We start from the raw sequence: 19,573 nt of genomic DNA on the forward strand, positions 1-19,573 counted from the left end.
AACAGGAGAGACAAACCAAACGGGAAAGGCAACAAGAAAACAGAAAACATATGATATTATATCTCTGGCTGTTCATAACATCCTCATAAGGTGTACAGCATATCAAATTGCTGGCGTATTTTCTTGTTAAACCTGACTGTTGGCAGTGAAAACCATAATCTGCCTATTTTTTTGGCTTGAAGATGGCTAAAATGGCTATAAGAAATAAGTTCTCTAGAAATACAAAATACAGCCTCATTTTAAGATGGACTTATATTTTATTCTTTTCATTTACTGAATGGAGTTTCAAAACATTTTCTCAATAGAGGGTTGTGAATTTCGTCAGATGATATTAAAACCAGAGGATCAGTAAAACTACAGCCAAAATACATTAAGGGATTTCTTACCTTAACTCCTCTTTGTCCGGGGTATCCAACAGGTCCCTGCACTCCTGGAGGACCCTTCACGTGAACAAATACACATTACAGTTGGACATATGGGGAAAGATATTTAATTATTTTCTTGCTGAGAGCTAGATTTAAGCATTAATACTCTATATTTGTCTGTTGAGTACGAAGCTACAGTTAGCAGCCTGTTAGCTCAGCTTAACACAAATACTGGAAACCGTTAAAACAGCTAGCCTGGCTCTGTCCAAAGGTTACAAAAACTGCTGATCAGCTCCTCTAAAACTCACAAATGATCACATTATATCTTGTTTGTTTAACCCTTTTAAATAAAGTGTAACTTCAATGATTTTCCAACCTGGACACAGTTTATCGCTAAGTGACTAACTGAGAAAAAAACTTTTAAAATTTGTCCAGCATTGAGCGAACCCACTGAGGCTGGCAGCAGCAAAACAAGCTGCAGTTTAACCAGTCAGGGAATGTGCTCACTCAACACTGAACCCAATGTTTCGTTACAACTACATGGGAAAATAACATTGAAAAAAGCTGAAGTTACCCTTCAACTGTGACAGCAGCAACATGAAAGGCGTTGCACACAAACACAGAAACATGTACAGTATAAAACAGACTTACAGGCAGTCCTTTTTCACCTGGAGTCCCTTCTCTTCCAGGGTGACCCTGATGACAAAAGACCTCATTAATATCTGTAGTGAGACATGTAACTGAGATGTTAAGGTTAGTTTTTAAGGGTATAGGGAATGCACTATGTCAATAAAAGTCCTCAGATCCATATGAGTACAAACACGCTTATACTTACAGCAGGTCCGTCGTTTCCAGGTAGCCCTTGCACCCCTTTCTTCCCTTGAGGCCCCTTTAAAACAATGATCAGTCAATCAATTACAGCCTCCTTCACCCCAAAGTCAAAAATTCTAATTTACAAGTTTATTTGAAAAGGACCATGTTTAACAAAAAAAAAAAAACTTTCATCCCTTGTCCTCTTGCAGGTGAATCATAAGCGACAGCATAGAGATTACATACAACAAGCGTTACAAAACACTGTTCACTGTGCACATAATCAACAGAATGCATATGTTATTTACAGACCAGTTGTGGTCTGATTAGTTATATATTAGTTATATATTAGTTCAAAGAATTAAAATTGATGACTGCATTCTTGATTCTCCTTCAACCACCTTTTTAACATAAATAAAAAATAATAAAAATTGGGGAAAGTTTTGATTTGGAATGAAAATAGTCCATTTTTTTATGGCTTTAATGGAGAAGATCAACTGCTTATTTTGTGGATCTTGTGGGGATGACACATTCACCCCTAGTTGAGGTCCTCATTTTGCTATTGTTCTCAGAGCAGAGCTTATCCTATTAAAATGTCTTACCTTCTCTCCTGGCAGCCCGACTAACCCCTGAGGACCAGGAAAACCCTGTAGGGGAGACGGAGCATCTGTATTTTTGTGCAATTATTTATGCAACTGCATTCTTTTTGTGAATAATTGTCTCTGCCCGTACCACAATCCCAGGGTTGCCTTGCTGTCCAGGTGCTCCAATTTCTCCTGGGGCTCCCTGTTATAAACAGGAAATGATGTCATGGTAACTAATCTGTTATCAAGCTTTGCTGTCTTTACTTATTATCTATATTATACTCACTATGTTTCCCTTTGAGCCTTGAACCCCGTCAATTCCTCGAATACCCTGTGAGGAGAAAGAAGAAGAGTTAATAAAAGGAACTGATTTTTTAATCCTGCATCTTCGAGTTAAAACTACAGATTTTTAATTACATAATAACAGGAAACTGGAGGAGAATTTGTGTTGGTTTTTTTTTCCAAGGAGATTGTGAGCTGCCGACTCTATAAGTATGACTTTTCCATCTATGGTGTTTACTCTCTGGCTGTACCCTCTATTCTTAAAAAAAAAAATGTTCCTGTCTGATATAGATAGATATAAGGAGTGTGCATTGCATGGCATCGTTAACAGAACTTCTCCTGAGGCTTGTTACATGAGCCTCCTGAGACAACAACGAAATAAAACTGAAAATTATCAGCCACCCTGTTAGTTTTGGCTGTTCCCCCTTCCTAGCTCGAGGCATTTTACTCTTAATGAACCAACACCAAGTGCAAATATGTATTTTATTAAAAAAAAACAAGTGTTTCAGATTCTTACAAGTGCTAACTTGTGTTTTTACAAATGATAATTAGAAAAAAGTGCTGGGGGTGTTTGGAGATGTTGTATTTGGCAGGGAGACACTCATCGTATCAGATAAGCATTACATAAGACCGTGTTAACAAATGGAGAACCACAGTAACATCATGATTAGAAATTATAATGTGACATCATCTGATAGTGACACCACAGCTGGATTTATGTTGTTGGTAAGAAGATATGTGTTTAAACTGCATGGATTAACAAAGATGAGAAACAGCAGGATAATTACTGGCATCGTATATCTTCTAATGTTGTCAAAGGCAGAGAATAATGTGAGAGACTGTGAATGTTTTGTGTGTGTGTGTATGTGTGTGTGTGTGTGTGTGTGTGTGTAGAGGTGGCATGAGAAAGTGTAGAGTTCACACTCACAGGCTGGCCCGGGGGACCAGGACGACCTCTGGGGCCATTCAGACCTCTGGAGCCCTGAAACAATGAAATACACACAACAGTTACATATAATGAAATATAACTGCATGTGATTTGAGTGTGTGTGCTCTTATATGTCTATCTTTGTGAGGACCACTTTGGATATTACATTTCTGCTCGACGTAAATGTCGTCGTCAGTCCATGTCCGCGAGGGTCAGCACAGACCCTCTGCCCACATCTGTGTGCAGCCCATATTTTGTTAGTGAGCAGACTGCAGGCATAGCAGCATACCAACTGCACATGCTACAATCTCGTGATCCACACACCACTGCAGTCCAAAACACTGCTGTCCGGCCAGCCGCAGCTGTCTCACCACAGTCAAGTTGGTTTTAAGTTGGATATTTGACATTCACTACAAACCTAGCGGCAGCTTCTTACTTTCACTTTTACCCGATGTGGGCAGAAGAGGACAGTAAGCTCACGGACCTCTGCATAGCTGCAGCTGTCCACAGATGTTCATGGCAAGGACTATGTCCACACCTTAATTGTGAGGACATTTTGGTGTCTTCATAGTGTTTTTTTAAGGGCAAACACTTGGATTTAGGGCTAGGGAATCTTTTATATGATGTATATATATGTGAGTACAGAGGTTAAGTGCATGGGTGTCTATTTGTGCGTGGTAGCACAACAGGCTGGATTAATTTCTGTATAGATAATACTTGTGTTTTGTGTACATGTATATCTTGGTCCATACATTTCTTTAAGGGATTATCATAGAACAAAAAATGTCTCAGAGAGCTATAACATCTTGGTTATGACAGTTCACCATTTCGGTAAATAATCATATCTGTTTTCTTGCTAAGAATCAGATGAAAATATCATGCCATTCCCATTTAATGAAAATAATGGAACTAAGTAACAATTGGCTTGTGGTGCTCAAAGCACCAAAAAAAAAAAAAAAACATTTGAAAAACTCAGCAACAATGTCTTTCCAGAAATCATGAACCGGTTACTCAAGATAACCCACAGACCTCATTGTTAGTAGTTTCATGCATGGAAAAATTTTGCTTCTACTGAACTATATCTGTCAACTGATCATCTTGAGAAACTGAGTCATGATTTCTGGAAGGAGACATTGGTATTGAGTTTTTGGCCAAGTGCCATCTAGTTCAATTACACTGGAGTGAGAGCAGACATCTTTACGGCTCATATCTCCAACACTCTTCAACTTACACCAAAACCACCTAGATTGATAAATGGCACTACAGGTCAGAGATAAAACATGTATTTTTGATTTTGAGGTGAACGTTTCTTTGCGTTTAGACTAACACCACATTTAATTAAATTGTAGTGGATTCAAGAATGATTAAATAAGTAAATAAGTGCGTTTTTTTTAACACTTACAGCATCACCTGGTTGTCCTCTTGGCCCAGATGGCCCCTCAGAGCCCTGTGAAAAAACACATACATTAATACATCCTGTATATACAAAAACATGAACTTACATAAACATGAATACACACAACATGGTGACCTCTCACCTTTTCTCCTGACTCTCCAGGAGGACCTACAGGGCCCGGCTTACCCCTGTCCCCCTGAGAAAAACACACACTTGGGAGTTGGTATTATGAATTGTCTGCGTAACACCACTCACTCACTCAGCCAAATAACTTACTTTATGTCCTTTGTTTCCAGGGAGACCTGGCAAACCATCAAACCCTCGATCCCCCTGAAAAACAGACAGATTAGTTCATCAATAAAGACGACAGAGCAGTCAGTAAGTGTACAGTGTGACATCGGTGCTTCTTCACCTTTGCTCCAGGCTCTCCTATTACACCGCGACCCCCGTCTGCACCTGCTCGACCCTAAAAAACATGCAACAATGCAACAAGTTAGACATGGTAAAGTCCTCTGCAAGTACTGCAAGTATTTGAGCTATTGAGACTACCTGATGTTCATTCTGTGAAATGAGAGCACATCAACAGACTGCAGAAGATGATATTACTGCTAAAAGACTCACCCTTTTCCCGGGTCGCCCGCTCTGACCTGCCATGCCTGGCTGTCCCGGAGGACCCTGGAGAGAAAAGAGAGCAGTCGAACTGGTTCACAAGGAGTTCAAGTGTTACATGAAAGGAGTGAAGTGCTGGGTGTGTTGCTGTGACAACCAGCTAACTCACCATAGGCCCCATATCTCCAGAAGTCCCCTTTAGCCCAGAGGAACCTGGTGCACCCTGGGAAAAAAAAGTTTACAGCATTCAGTTGTTAAAAAAACGTCAGACTATCTGTGTGTGTGTGTGTGTAGTATATGAATCCACCTGACCTTTCCACAACAGGTACTTAGGACCTGTGTCCCCATAGCTTTTTTTTTTTTTTTTTTTGGGCCATCAGCTTTTTTCAATCGTTTGCAGTCACAAGTGGCCATTCAGAGTAAAAAACGCTGCGTTTTTTTAAGAGAGCTCTGTCTTTTTTTGCAGATGCTCCAAGCACTTCTAGTTGAAAATCTCTTTTCAGAAAGAGAACTTTTCAGAAAGGCACTGGTGTCGACCCTGCTGGTCTTTTAGCTACTGTCTTTCTACGCTGTATGACGTGTCGGCCAAAAACTATAATAACAAAGACAGACAAGCTCATTTGTTGGAGCAGATTCACCTCCCCTGAATGATGCCGGTGAGTGTTGTGCTTTTATCACCGTGCACGTTATAGGTTTTTTGTCAAGTGTGTAGTTAACTCTCTGTTAACATTGCTTTAGCTACCTATTGTTGTAAACTATTGTTAATGTCAAGATATTGTTGTCACAGAGACATAAGCTAAGTAAAGCGCTCAGAGAAGCACACTACCACTGCTTTTCTGCTGAAGAGAAACGATGCCCTTACTGTGCAGATATAGTCATGGCTTCTGATTTGGGGTAGAGTTTCTGAACCTAAATTTTGGCAATGCTCAGGAGTTGACAGCAATACACTAGATTCAAAAAACACAATTAGTAAAGAATTGTTTCACTAATCACTGCAGAGAAGCGTGTAAAAAAGGGTAATACTCCGATTCACAATATCTGATGTGTATGTTTGCTGCCTTGTTTTGCATTTGTCGGTCTAAACTTTGGTCTTTTTCGTCATGTTGGGGAGAACCTGAGGTGGATAAAGTTGTCAGATCAGATATAATTAAGAAAAAGTGGTAATACCACAGTGTAAAAATACTGTCTTGTATGCAAAATGTTACTTAAAGTTACAGTGTGAGTATTTAGGTGCATCTGTTTGCAGGAATGGAACATAATCTTCATAATTATGTTTTAGTTAGTTAATTTTTCAGATAAGAAAATAAGATAATCATATGGTGAATAAGAAATAATCATATGGTGTGAATCCTCTTCCATGGAGTCTGCCATGTTGTTTCTGCAGTAGTCCAGAATGGAAAAACCAAACACTGGCTATAAATATGGCCACTTACATTTTTGCATCGTCCACTGTACCTCTCCTACACGTTTGGCACAAAAGTGCAACTTCACTGCTAGATGTCACTTAAACCCTACACACTAAATCTTACAGTACAGTTGTCAATTTCAGAATAATAAAGCAGTGTAAAACAGTATATTACTGGATTATAATTGTAGATACATTAATGTGTGGTTATTTCTGTATTGTTGAAACTGGTAAAGATTAAGGACTTAATTGAATCCAATAATTGAATTATTCTATATATTCTGGGGAAGATTAACCTAAAAGTAAACACCATTATTTGTTAGCTGATTTATATTTTATATCAAAATCTGCAAAGTGGCTGGAGCTTTAAAATACCTCAAACTGAGTAAAAAGTGCAATATTTCCCTTTGTGTAATACAAGTATAAAATGTACATTAGTACAGCACTTAAAAAAATGTACTTAGTTACATTCCACCACTGCAGAGCTCACTACCAGTTAAACTGTGTTTCTAAGTAATGTTAAGGTTGCATAGATATTTAAATTTTGTAAAATTATCTGCTTTTTCTCTTAAGTAACAGAGTAAAGTGGCCAAATACTACCTTTGCAGTAAATCTTCAAGAAAAAGAAACTCAATCAGAGAACATCTCTCTCTCACCAGTGGTCCAGGTCTTCCCCTGAGGCCAAGTGGCCCTGGAGGTCCCTTCATAGCCAGCTGGAAGAGGAGGATGTAGGAAGAAGAGGTCAGACAGTGACAAAGACAGCGCAGGGATTCTACATCAGCTTTGTGAGTGTGTTAAAGGTGTAACTGCAACAATTCAGAAGTTTGTGTACCTTGGTCTGCTGCAGGATGGCCTGAGCCTGCGCCTCCTGTGCAGAGACCACAGTGCCTGTCTTTGGATCACCGCCTGACTGGAACTATATAGACACACACACACACACACACACACACGCACAAAAAAAAAAAATATGCTTTGAAGTCAAACTCATTACTCCACCCAGTGGCCAATATGCTGCATTGCTATTCCAGTTTTTCACAAAAAAGGTGCAGACGGTTGAAATCAAAGGAAAAATCAGAATAATTTAGTTGTGACACATAAAATGCAGACATGTAGATGCAAGAGGGGACTGCATGATGTGATGATTTGACTCACATGTTATGTCCCCCACAGTCACCAGATGCCAACCCAAATAAACACCCAGTTAAGTTTTAAAGACATCAGTTAAATGAAGGAACATGCTTCTCACCACAGCTGACTGATTTGACACAACAATGGGACCGACAAAATGAAAATCTAAATCCAGTGTTTGGCTGAAGTTTTGATTGACACCGATATGAAACATGTGTTGCATATTGGATCTGGAAAGGTAAGCGAGGGCCAGGTGATGTAACTATCCTGAGCCAGAGCATGTTTTAGTTACAACATTCATGCATTCCCATGTGCCTCTGGGCTCTGTTAAGAGTTAACAGGACCGAATAACTGCGTAACAACATCACTGCAGCTTGTAAGACCTCCGGCACCACAGAAGGATCTTCAGGTTACCGGAATGAGCATGATGTTTCCTGGGGGACCTGGTATCCCATCAGCTCCATTAAGGCCTGGGCGCCCGGGAGGGCCCTAAGAAAGAACAGAGGAGGACAGTTATGGAGAGACACCAACATGTGGTGGACTCAGTCACTGACACAGCAAAAAAGGGACAGTCCTCACCAGCTCCCCGGGGTCTCCTCGAGGTCCAACTGGTCCTGTGACTCCAGAGGGCCCTTGTTCTCCCTTCAAACATAAACCAAAAACAAAAAAAAATGTCCACTGAGTTTGATGGAATTATATGTATTATTATGTAAGAGCAGGCTTCCATTCCCATATAAAAAGTCTCTGCAGCTGCACGTGTGTTCACCTTCCCCACATGCAAAACAGGTTTCTCACCTGAATAGTGTAGAAAAATGTGTTTCCTGTGACACGCCATGCAGCAAAGTTCACTTACCGCAGGTCCTGGAGGCCCGTGTGGTCCTGTAATCTGTGTCCCCTGCAGAAATTTGACAGAAATTAACTTATTTTCTGCGGCATTTGGTTGAGGTGTAGGATCAATACAGGACGTTTGAAGCTATTACTTATATTTGAAAGTGTAACGGACCAAATAGAAAACGTTAAGAAATGTAATTAAGATATGTACTAAGTGGTGCATTTTACTTTTATATAATATTTTAGCATGTTTTTTTTTTTATTGTGTGCAGTTTTCTAGAAAATGAATTATGAAATTGTTTAGAGATCAAATAAGCAGCCAGGGATATCAGTGTGCTTGTTAAGCTAATTAAACCCCTTAAAAACCAAATAACTTCTTTATATTGATGCAAAAATAATATAAAATTGCAACACTGCCATAAAATTATCCTGATCATTGATCAGTAATTAAACTGAGGTATCAAAGGGATAATAACCACAGTGTATGGAAAGATCTGTGGCATTAGAAAAACATATATTGTTTGATTGTACGTACGGTATATCGTCATATCATTTTCCGCCAAGAAGTGTAAACTAATTTTCTACAAAACCTTTTTTTATCATCACTGTTGTCTCATGTCCAAACACATGGAGTCTTATATTATTTTCCTTGTCCAAATCAGGAAATATCTGCTCAACCTTAAACAGGATAACAAGTAGTAGATAGATACTTCATCAGATAAAAAAAAAGCAAACAAGTGTAAGAATTCAACAAAGCATTTAATGCCTTTCTTTTACAGCTTGCCAGTTTCTGAAACTCGATGCTATGGAGAGGATTCTTACATATATTCCATTTAAAATTATATACTGTTTCTGACTCAAACATCAAGCATAGTCTTACAAATCTACCCAGAAATCTGAAATTTTGAGTACAAACAACCAACCCTCGAAAAAAAACTTTCATTTACATATTGTGGCTGTTCAGTCCACAATCTCTTACAGACAGTTGAACGATGATCCACTGTTGAACATCTCTGCCTAAAGAGGAATTAAACTAACCAATGCTACCTAAACTCTTATTATTTTCCCTTAACATATTGAATAAATCATATTATAATATTGCTTATAATCTTCTAGTTACCCAAAAGGAAGTGAAAATGAGTTGAAAAAAAGTTAATTAATTAATAATTTCACACCATCTAAGATAGTTTTTAAATTCCCTGTGTTCAAAGAAACGATAAAGGCTGCCAAGAAGGTTTTCTTTCACACAAAAAAGTACATTTTCAGATAAGCTTTATATTTGTTTATTTGTGATGCAATTCAAAGATATTATTTGGTGATGGATGTCCAGATTTGGTTCAGTTATAAGGCACTTAAGGCAGATCTGTTCTGCAGGTGTGGAGGCAGCTCTGTGTAGGAGTTTGCCTTCAGTCACACGCCACGCTTGCCTTGCTTTCGATAACATCTCTCTGGCCTGCAATCTCTCACACAATGCCAAATATTTCGGCTCCGCTGGCTGCCTGCTCCAAACCATGAATACTGTTTGTATGATTGATTTATTTTAAGAAATTCTGAATTTTATATTTTAGAAAACAGAGTAGGGGCAATGAAAACTAGTATTGACATGTCATGCTCTCTTCTCATTGTTTTGAGGACAATATTAAGGCCCGCTGTGTGGTTGTGCATGTCTTTAGCCCTGTGTGTGTTTTCCTCACCGGTCCCAAATAGCTCGGCTCTCCTTTCTGTCCTTTCTCTGGTATATCCTAATGAGAGAAGATCGGATCGACATGAGCAACATAAATGTAGATGACACAGAGAGGTAATTTTCTGGTCTCTACACATGATTCTGTTTCGTTTAACTGCACAAATTCTTGCCGTGTGATAGTTTGTACGGTACCTGTGCGTTAAGGGAGAACTCCCGTTCTCTCTCAGCTGGTCCGTAGCGATCATCGTATTCGTCCTCGTACTCATACTCGTTCACATGGTAGTAATCTGTTGTGTTGTCATAATCTTCGTACTCTACGATCTGTCCAACAATCACACAAAAAGACAAATAATGAGTGACAGGAAAAACAGACATAGGCACAAAGTCAAGCTGATGCACAGTCTCACCTCATACTCAGTGACATTAGGACCTGAGGTCACCGTGGAAAAAGAGATGTCTTCGTAGAGGTCACTGTAGTCAAACTCCTCAAACTCCTCCGGCACATGTTTCTTAGGTGCTCTCTCCACCTGACGACGATGAAAGAATCAAAACAGAGATGATGCATCATTGTAAGCACATATAACATTTTGTTTATGTGTATGCAGAACATTTAAATGGATTTGATACATCGAATTAAATGAACAGATATGTAACATAGACACAGAGGATGTCTATTGAGATATGATATTTCTTCAGTCCTTGAGTCTGGCTGAGTTCTCTGTTGCTCAAAAAGCAACAGAGAACTCAGGCCAAGAAATACATGGCGCAGTCCACATATGGCATGGCCACAGTTTAGTCTTCTTCATTTTGGCTCCATCAGTGTATCATTAGGGTGTCAAAATACCATGTTTTCTGTTGGCTTCTTCCTGCTGATTGCATTTGTGGTGGTGTTACAATAAAACAACTGAGCACAATAAACCTGAAATCCTGCAGAGTTTTTAGCTGTGAGCCAGATGATGAATCAAACAGCAGCAGCGGAAGAGGATTTGAAATGTTTCCCAGGACTGTGGAGCGTTGGCACATAGAACCTGGCAAAGTACACCGGACCACAACACCATGTAGCATCATGTAATGTGAATGAGCGATGGGTAAAGAGAAAGAGAGAAAAAAAATAAGAAAGGGAGAGTGAGACACCTGTAGCCTTTTATGATTTGCTACTTTATTTGGGGGTGGATGTATCCAACCGACAGCAAGGAAATAAATAGCTGGAGGCGACTCAGTAAGACGCCGATCAGAAAGAGCATACTTTGCAGGTTGCATAATGCCAGGCGCATCGCACCACCTTTTTTGTTGAAGCCTGCCCCGATCAGACAGAGCGCTTTTGGCAGCTCGTTCCGTCTTTTTTTATAATTACTTAACAACCACAGTGTCAACTCTTCTTATCTTAACCGCTGTGAAGTTAACTCACAGATCTGTAGATTGAAATCGCTATAAAAAATGGACAGGCAGAGCAGAGACCGGACACAGGGAAAAAGAGATCTGTGTGGGTACAAGAGACCTTCAGAAAGAGGAGAAATCACAGGGAGTATCACCAGCTGATGTTGGATTAAAGCCGTATTTTAGGATGAGTCAGCGATAGTGTGACAATCTGCTGTCAATTTTCAGGCCTAATTATTGTTGGCAAAACTTAGGAAAGTAGTTGAAGCTACAATTTGTCATTTTAAATCCTCTTCAGCTAACTCAGGGTGATAATAAAAGCGAGTTAACGTTAGTTTTACATAAACCATGTATGCTACCACTTGTTGTCATCCCCACCACAGAAGAGCTGCCTCTCAGTTCATCCAAAAAGGACAGTGGAAAAAAAGCCAATGACATCAGTGGTCATTTCTGCTCCGAGTTGAAGTTATGTCATTTTATTGCTTTCAGGGCACTCCCACAGACATGCGAGGCGCATAGTGCAAAATAAGGTGCTCAGCAATGCAAAAGCAGAGAGCAAACGGCCTCACTCTGTTGAAAAAACGCTGCCCCACACTGCTAAAATGCACTTTATCCTAATGGGGTTGGATGCTTCTGAAACTAGTGGTAAGATATTTATGTGTGTTTGATGAGGAAACAATCTGCACATGCAAATATTTACAGTATAATGGCAATCTAACTCTCCATGAAGTGAGTGTTTCTTTACAATCCACAGAGACTTTTAAATTTACGTTACCCAGGTGATTTTTGGGTGGGAATATATGAGTGAAAAAATGAGTATATCATATGTCTTTTTTGTCATATTAGCCTTCTAAAATGTACATAAATACCTGTAATAGTTTCTCCTCTTACAAATGAAACCTTGGGGGCTCCTTTCCTTCCAAAACGACAGTCTGGATTTACAACATTTAACACCTGAGATGCCTCACAGCGTTCATTATGTGTGGAATGGGCCATGTAGGCTGATCGTGATCCCACTGCTCTTTGTGTGTACAAGCTGACTCTCTCTGCCCTCTGTGATTGGCTGTAAGAAGTGGGCTTACCTCCTCAGCCTCCACTAATATGGTGTTGTAAGGCAAAGGTGCGTCACAGTCTGGGATGTAGTCCTGACAGTACGTCTCTGCTGCCCTGGGGTCATTGACAATCAGCAGCTGCTGGATCTCTCCCTGTGTCACAATAACACACAAATAAAAACACACAAGGAATGCACATGATGTCACTGCTCCTCACTGTACAATATGCCATTAATTACATGCATAACATGTCCCATGCATCTGTCTCCCATGTCTCTATCTCTGACTGTATGTGTTCATTTAGTCAGATCAAAGTGACTTAACGGGCTGATTTTATCGTTGCTCTGCAGTTAATCGTCTCCAGAGCTTCAGTCTCAAGTGTTGCCAGCACATCCACAGACGCACACGCACTCCCTCTCGCTCCATTTCACACATCCATACACATGCAAGAGCATCCAAGCCAAAGAAGGGCTGGGCATCTTTCAGTTAAACAGATGGACCACCTGACACTGAACCGAAAGCAAAGGTCAAAGTTCACACTTGGGATCTGTCAAACTGCCCTGACACTGCTGAGGACACAACAGAAACACAACTCATAAAAAGTTTTACACAGCTGCAGATTTTTCCAGTGCTTATTGTGAAGCAGCTTCAATAGAACTGTTTTAATTTCCGCAATAACTAGTAATGAGCTATAGAGGATCTACAAGCCCCATTATCTGCCAGGTTTGATCTTTGCAAACATTTAAATCATCTGCAGCTTTGTAAAGTTCCAGCACTCGAGGTTTGGAGCGGAGGTAAAAGTGCAGTACATGATCACGGCCACAGGAGGGCAGTGCAAGGAGACAGCCTTTATGTTTATTCATTTGATGGATAAAAGCAACAAGCAGCAACAAGCAGAGACACTTCCTCACCACACACAAGGGACTCATTGTGTGTTCTCATTCTTTGTATTTTTGGCCAAGTTTTTTTTAATTAGTTTTGACAAAAGCCAAATGATTTTAACACTTAACATGGTGTGACAGTTTCACCAGTCAGTTACCCCGATCCATATCTTATTACATAACACACATTAACACGCAGTAGATGCACACACCTCAAATACGTCTTCGTCCAGCAGTCGTGTTCCAAACACAGTGACCCCATCGATGCTGACATGTGGGTGGTGACCTCTGAGCAGGTCCAGGGTGTCCAGCTTGACACAGTCCAGGTAGAGAGTCACTGACTGGCCCTCCACACTGTAAGCTACTCTGTGCCACCTGGCAGGAAGAAGAGAAGAAGAAATTCGTTTGTTTCCCGACGTTTCTTTTGTGAGTTTTTTTGTGTGTGAAGATTTTGTCAAAATTTGAATGCAAACACAAAAGTATGCAAGTGTGTGTGTGTGTGTGTGTGTGTGTGTCGTTACCCACTTGCCATCAGCCAGGTTGATCTTTCTAAAGGTGGGGTAAAGTTCTGGAGGTGGCTGACCCTCGTGGTTCTCGTACAGGAAGACAGGAGAACGGCCGATCTCCAAACCCAGCTGCTGTGTGCCCTGAGAGACAGAAGGACAGAGGGGTGACTGGATAAAATGATAATGGGAAAGGAAAGATGTTGTTTTCATGCCAGACAACTACAAAGAAAAACAAATGGTGACAATTTTCAGCACGTGTACACAGGTTCTTTAAATTTGGAATACACTGTATGTTATTTGGTTTAATGGGGATGTGGCCATTGACTAATCAGACTTCAGACAACTTTATTTATCCCAAAAGGCTTCAGCCTAACAATTTACCCAGGCCAAACACAAACTCACAACCAGTATTAACTTTTTGACTCACCTGCCTTTTGTGTCATATATACCTTTTATTGAGTTAGTAACTTATTAATAAGGCTTTAATCATAAAAGGAAGGAAAAGAGGTTGTAATGTGCTGCTGTTAACAATGTGGACAATAAAGAGTTTGATTCAAACCACAGAGCTTCCATGTCAATTTTTTATGACCTTCTTGTAGCTGATGATCCAGATGAGCGCTTGAGAAAGTCAGTTTCGGCACCACTGAGACGCGAGATTTACTTGCCATATGGAAAATGTACTCGTATTTGGCGTTTGGCAGGTGCTAATTTTCGACCCTGGATAGTCCATTTACATAATATTTACACATAAACTTAATATCAGTGTGAAGTCTTCATCACGATTTGGCAAACATTTTTTGGTAAATTGAACAAAATTCAGCAAACCTGGCTAAACATATTCCCATTTTGAGGACAACCTGTGATGCTGACCCGTCAGGAGTCCTGCAGAGTGCGTGGTTGAAAGAGTCAGTGTTGCATTTCAGTATGCTGGATAAGTTTGCTAAATTTCATGATTAAAAGGAAAATAATTACTTTTGTTATTTAAAAAAAAGTTTGGCAGACACAGTCAAAAAAGACAATATGCCAAGTGACAGAAAGTATAGCTGTTAAACAATCAGCATGAAGGAAAAGTTTGGTTTCGGCATGTGTGATGCGTACCTGCGAGTCGTAAAGTGAGAGGAGAAAGACCTGTGAGCCTCTCACAGCTCTGACTGTTGTCATCACTGAGAAGTTCATAGGGAATGGCGAATCTGGCGAGAAGTCACACACACATTAGGGCACAGGCTCTCAATGGTCAGATATATTCATAGCCACACTTGGTTATTAACTGCATCATGTAAGCTCACACAGAGGTTTATTCAAATGTACCAGGGAAGAGTTGACTGGTGGGAGCGCTCAGTTGAATTTTTTTATCGATCTTATAGGAGAGGTCCGTCTCCTCTCGTCCCTGCCTGCTGGTACACAGTCCTGACTCCAATGAAACGCCTTCCATGTCCTCCGACAGCTCCAGGACCTTCAGGACATCAATAGGATTGGCTGCAAAGAGACAACAAACAGTCTGACTGAGAGAGTTGATCTCTTGGTCTTCTATTGCACATTATTCAAGGTTTAAGAACGTGAAAAACTAAAGGCAAGGTTATTGCCCTTTTAGGCCTAAAAAGTGACCTGCAGAGGTCTCTCCAGAATCACCCGCTGGCAAGCAGTGATTTGTTCTGCTTCGTGACATTCGACATGGCTAAACTTACGCTGCAGCAGCAAAAAATGTGCCTTTGGCCAGCGCTGTCTTGGCTAGCCTTCTGCCCCTACCCCAGCTTTACTGAGCACCTGTGGGAGCCCAATGTCAGTCACCCTTTGTCATGAACAGAAAACAAAGAAACACACTCACCATCACACTTCAAACAACTAACAAGAAAGTTAAACTTAAAAGCCACTTAAAGTATGTTTTAACTCAAGATATTAATTAGAGAGGGAGAGTCATAAGTTTGGCCACTGACAAAACTTTTTCAATATATGACTGTTTTTTTTTTAAACTCAGTAATACCAAATAGGGAAGATGCATGTTTGGAACCAATATTAAGGGAAAAAATAAAGTCTTGGGAATCAGAGGGCCTGTATGAAAATGAAAAAGCCTGTTTGAAGGTAGAAGAGGACCTGACACGGTGGGGTCAGGACAATAACCTTCACCTGAATGTCAGCAAGACTAAGGATTGTGGACGTTGGGAAGAATTAGGGAAGGAACTAAGCCCCATTGATGTCAATGGGTCCTCTGTGGAGAGAGTGGATAGTTTTAAGTACCTTTGTATCCACCTCAGTGAGGGCCTGACCTGGGCACTGCATATTGCCTCCGTGGTGGTGAGAAAACGAGGCAGAGACAGTTTTACCTCAAATGCTCAAATACTGAGGAATTTATAGGTCTTCACCATCGAGAGCCTCCTGACAGAGAGCATCACTACCTCGTATGGAAACAGCACAAGCACAACAAGACTGCAAGGCCCTGAAAAGAGTGGTTTGCCTAAAGGATGTTTACACCAGGTGCTCAAAAAATAAGTCCAGGAGAGCCCAACTACACAAACAGCCTTTTCTCCCTGCTGAAGTGGAGAAGAAGGTGAGAGATACACCAGGCTAGCACTAAGAGGCTTAGGAAGAGCCACCACCCTGTAAGACTGCACAATCATACATTTGCTATCGCGGCCCTTTTATTAGACAAAACCAACCCTTGCTTCTCCACAGCTCCTCACTCTCATTCAAATATGGTTACTTGTGATGTCTTGGTGGCTACGTCCATTATTTTTTATCCAGTGTGCTATGGATACCTTCAGTTGAACATACTTTACTCACTGACTAATGACTGTGATAAAATTGTTGACTATGTTTGATAAGATTCACTTGTTTTTCAAGCTGCACCAATCAATATTGTTTATATTAACAATGTATCACATAGTTGAGAGAGCTTTTTTTCTGTTTGAGATTTCTGTCTTAAAACATTCTCGTATTAACGTCTTTTCCAGCTAAGCAGGCAGTTGTTTTCAGCAAACATGCTCTAGTGGACCCACTTTGCATTTCCTACCCAATAACTGACTCGCTGAGGATGAACATAAAAAAAATACACAAACAAACTAACTACGCTCTTTTGTTTGATGTTACCTCTGAGACATGTGGGTGATGGCGGCCCTATAATTAACCTACCTTGTCAACAACCTAATTAAATACTTTATCAGTCAGACCATTTGCTTTTTGTTTGTCTTTCTCTCTCTCTCTTTCTCTTTCTAGGTGACATACTTTTTGCAGAAGCTTGGTGTAATCACATGATAACGCCCATCTTGGCACCGACACATGCAACATCCCACAATAAAGACTAATACCAGGGGGCAATAAAGAATACATGTGTTTTGATGATGATTCAGCTCAAGAGCAGACACACACACTGAAACACAGAAGGCAAAAGAGACATTTCTAAAGGCAATATGTGGTCAGAGTTGCAGCTTATGCCGAAATGCATATCATATGCACGCCCACATTCTTTTGAACACTGCGGACACAATGGTCGCAGAGATCTGTGAGATGCACTAAGCAAAAAAAGATGGGATGTAAAAGATGAGACTGGGGGAGAGACAGCAGAGAAATGAGCAACATATTGAAAGTGAAAAGGGAGAGAAGGGGGGAAAGAGGGAGACTAGAAGAAATAATAGATGGTAGGGGAAAGGAGGGCATGCCTCTACTGGTGTGGCTCCTTTTCACACGTATTTCTGGGGCTTACGTAAACCCTCCATCTGCTTTGCACCTTTCAACACACGCAGCCACATACACACACACGTGCATGCACATGCTAGGTTGGCATAATATTTGAGTCTGAGCGCCAGATGTATTTGTTGCCCTTTAGTTTTTTTTCTCTTGTCCATCTGTTTTTCCGTCTGTCTGTCTGCCAGCCGGCCTGCCGGCATTCTGTCATATTGTTATCTGTCTTCAGTGGACAGGCCATGATATTATCTACTGGTACAGCTAATACTGCACCCTTAAAACTCCAAATTATTTTTGGAGCTTTATGAGCTGAGAAACGTCTGTAAAATGTTGACATTTGCTTTCAGGGATTTGTGCTCTGATTGCTCACTGCAGCTTCAACTCAAAACATAAGCCTCTTTCACACATGCACTGTAAACCTGAAATTATCTCGACATAACCCAGAGGAGCTTTATGTGAGGACGCAAATGTCTGGATTAGTTGGACCAGTTGGATTAAATGGACTTTACCCCAGCAGCTTCCCAGGTCTGATTGAGCCCATGTGTGAAAAGAGCAGGTTATTGTCTGGATTCACCGCGAGCAAGTGGCCGTGTTGATGAGCAGAAAAAACACAAACATCCGAGGGTGAAGTAGAATGGTCGTATACACAAAGAGGGCAACAAAAATGTCTAACAGGAGAGATGACAAGATTTGGGAACATCTGTTAGTAATGGTCAAAATCATCACACAAATTCAAGAAATGGCAAGAGACTCTTGTTTATGAATAAACGATGAACCGATTACGTGACCAAAGTGTAATCTGCGTCACGTCCTGCCTCCTGGACGCTCTACACAGGTATCAACTGTTGCAAAAGCCAAACAGAGTATTTCCATTAGGTGAGAACGCTTCTGACAAAGACAATCTCCTGTTCTGTGCTTCATGTGTGGAAAAGGAAACCCTGACAAAGCCCCGACCTGTTATCCGTACTGGAGTTTTAGTTTAATGATTGCCATTAAAATTAGAAAGTACAAAGAGAGCTTCAGCTTCGGAGGAACTGTTACTAAATCTGGGAGCTATTTTTATTTATTTATCAATTATTTTAAAATTTTACTTGGCTTTCTAAAAAAAATTGCTGGGAACTTGCTGTATTTAATGTTGAAAGTCTCAGTTTTGACTGAACATTTGTCAAATACATTTTAACAAAGCTTTTAACAAATTCTAAATACTGACAGAAAAGTTTTCATTGTTATTGTAAATGCATATTGCTTCCAAATATCGGTTTTCTGTCTCATTAACTAATTATAATTGGTATCGGTTCAAAAAAAAAAAAAAAAAAAAAATCAGTCTACCTACTACTGATGCAGCTGTTTGTGTGTTGATTAAATTCTGCAGTACAGTTGTACAGGTGAAACTACATTTTGTGTTGGTGGTGTGTTGGCTTTCATTATGTATTTTAATATTTTCTACATCTCAGTTCCAACCAGCAACCAACCAGCACCACTAGAGTTCAACAGAACTCACATATTTTTTTTGATTGGTACAAAAACTGAAGTGGCAAAAAAAGCTGTGATTTTGAACATGAAGGGGACTATTTCTTGGACAGGCGCAGTGACCAGGGCCTTAGCTCTGAAGCCATTTTTTGTTGTGGCCAAACAGTGGATTTTGTCAAGTGATGCTCTGTGGTCCAAAAAGAACATTTTTACATTGACTTGAATAGCAAAAAAGACATCTGCAAATCTGTGGATACATTCTTTTTTGAGTGACACAACCCCCACAAAATGACTTATTGTACGACTGAAACAATTTCACGATTGAATTGTGTTATTCAAGTTACCTGAGCGCAAAATCAAAGTAGACAGTAGTAGTTTTTGGTACAGCTGCTCTATGGCCACACAGTGCAGAAGCAGTGCCAATCAACCGGGTAATTTTGTAGACAGCAGTTGAGCTTTTTTAGCTTCATGCACCACTGAGCAAATTTTATAGGAATGAACAGGACCCTGCCTCCAACACTGTATCCAGTTCTCTCTATATATCCATGGCAGTGACCACTGCTTCCAGTGTTTCTATCTACACTAAG

General features: G+C 40.3%; 1 protein-coding gene across 1 annotated transcript in view; it reads right to left on the reverse strand.

The window, feature by feature from the left end:
• Positions 1-19,573, reverse strand: part of LOC121941639 (collagen alpha-1(XI) chain-like) — a 54,167-nt gene that overhangs the window by 19,125 nt on the left and 15,469 nt on the right. The window contains 26 exon segments of the mRNA XM_042484465.1: positions 387-440; positions 1,017-1,061; positions 1,201-1,254; positions 1,778-1,822; positions 1,908-1,961; positions 2,046-2,090; positions 2,970-3,023; positions 4,372-4,416; positions 4,508-4,561; positions 4,642-4,695; positions 4,778-4,831; positions 4,987-5,040; positions 5,144-5,197; positions 7,036-7,092; positions 7,212-7,295; positions 7,922-7,996; positions 8,087-8,149; positions 8,361-8,402; positions 10,033-10,080; positions 10,215-10,343; positions 10,430-10,549; positions 12,482-12,604; positions 13,545-13,707; positions 13,858-13,979; positions 14,937-15,028; positions 15,147-15,314. Coding sequence (XP_042340399.1) covers positions 387-440; positions 1,017-1,061; positions 1,201-1,254; positions 1,778-1,822; positions 1,908-1,961; positions 2,046-2,090; positions 2,970-3,023; positions 4,372-4,416; positions 4,508-4,561; positions 4,642-4,695; positions 4,778-4,831; positions 4,987-5,040; positions 5,144-5,197; positions 7,036-7,092; positions 7,212-7,295; positions 7,922-7,996; positions 8,087-8,149; positions 8,361-8,402; positions 10,033-10,080; positions 10,215-10,343; positions 10,430-10,549; positions 12,482-12,604; positions 13,545-13,707; positions 13,858-13,979; positions 14,937-15,028; positions 15,147-15,314 — 1,952 coding nt within the window.

The sequence above is a fragment of the Plectropomus leopardus genome, chromosome 4 (assembly GCF_008729295.1).
Source record: "Plectropomus leopardus isolate mb chromosome 4, YSFRI_Pleo_2.0, whole genome shotgun sequence".
Taxonomy (NCBI): Eukaryota; Metazoa; Chordata; class Actinopteri; order Perciformes; family Serranidae; genus Plectropomus; species Plectropomus leopardus.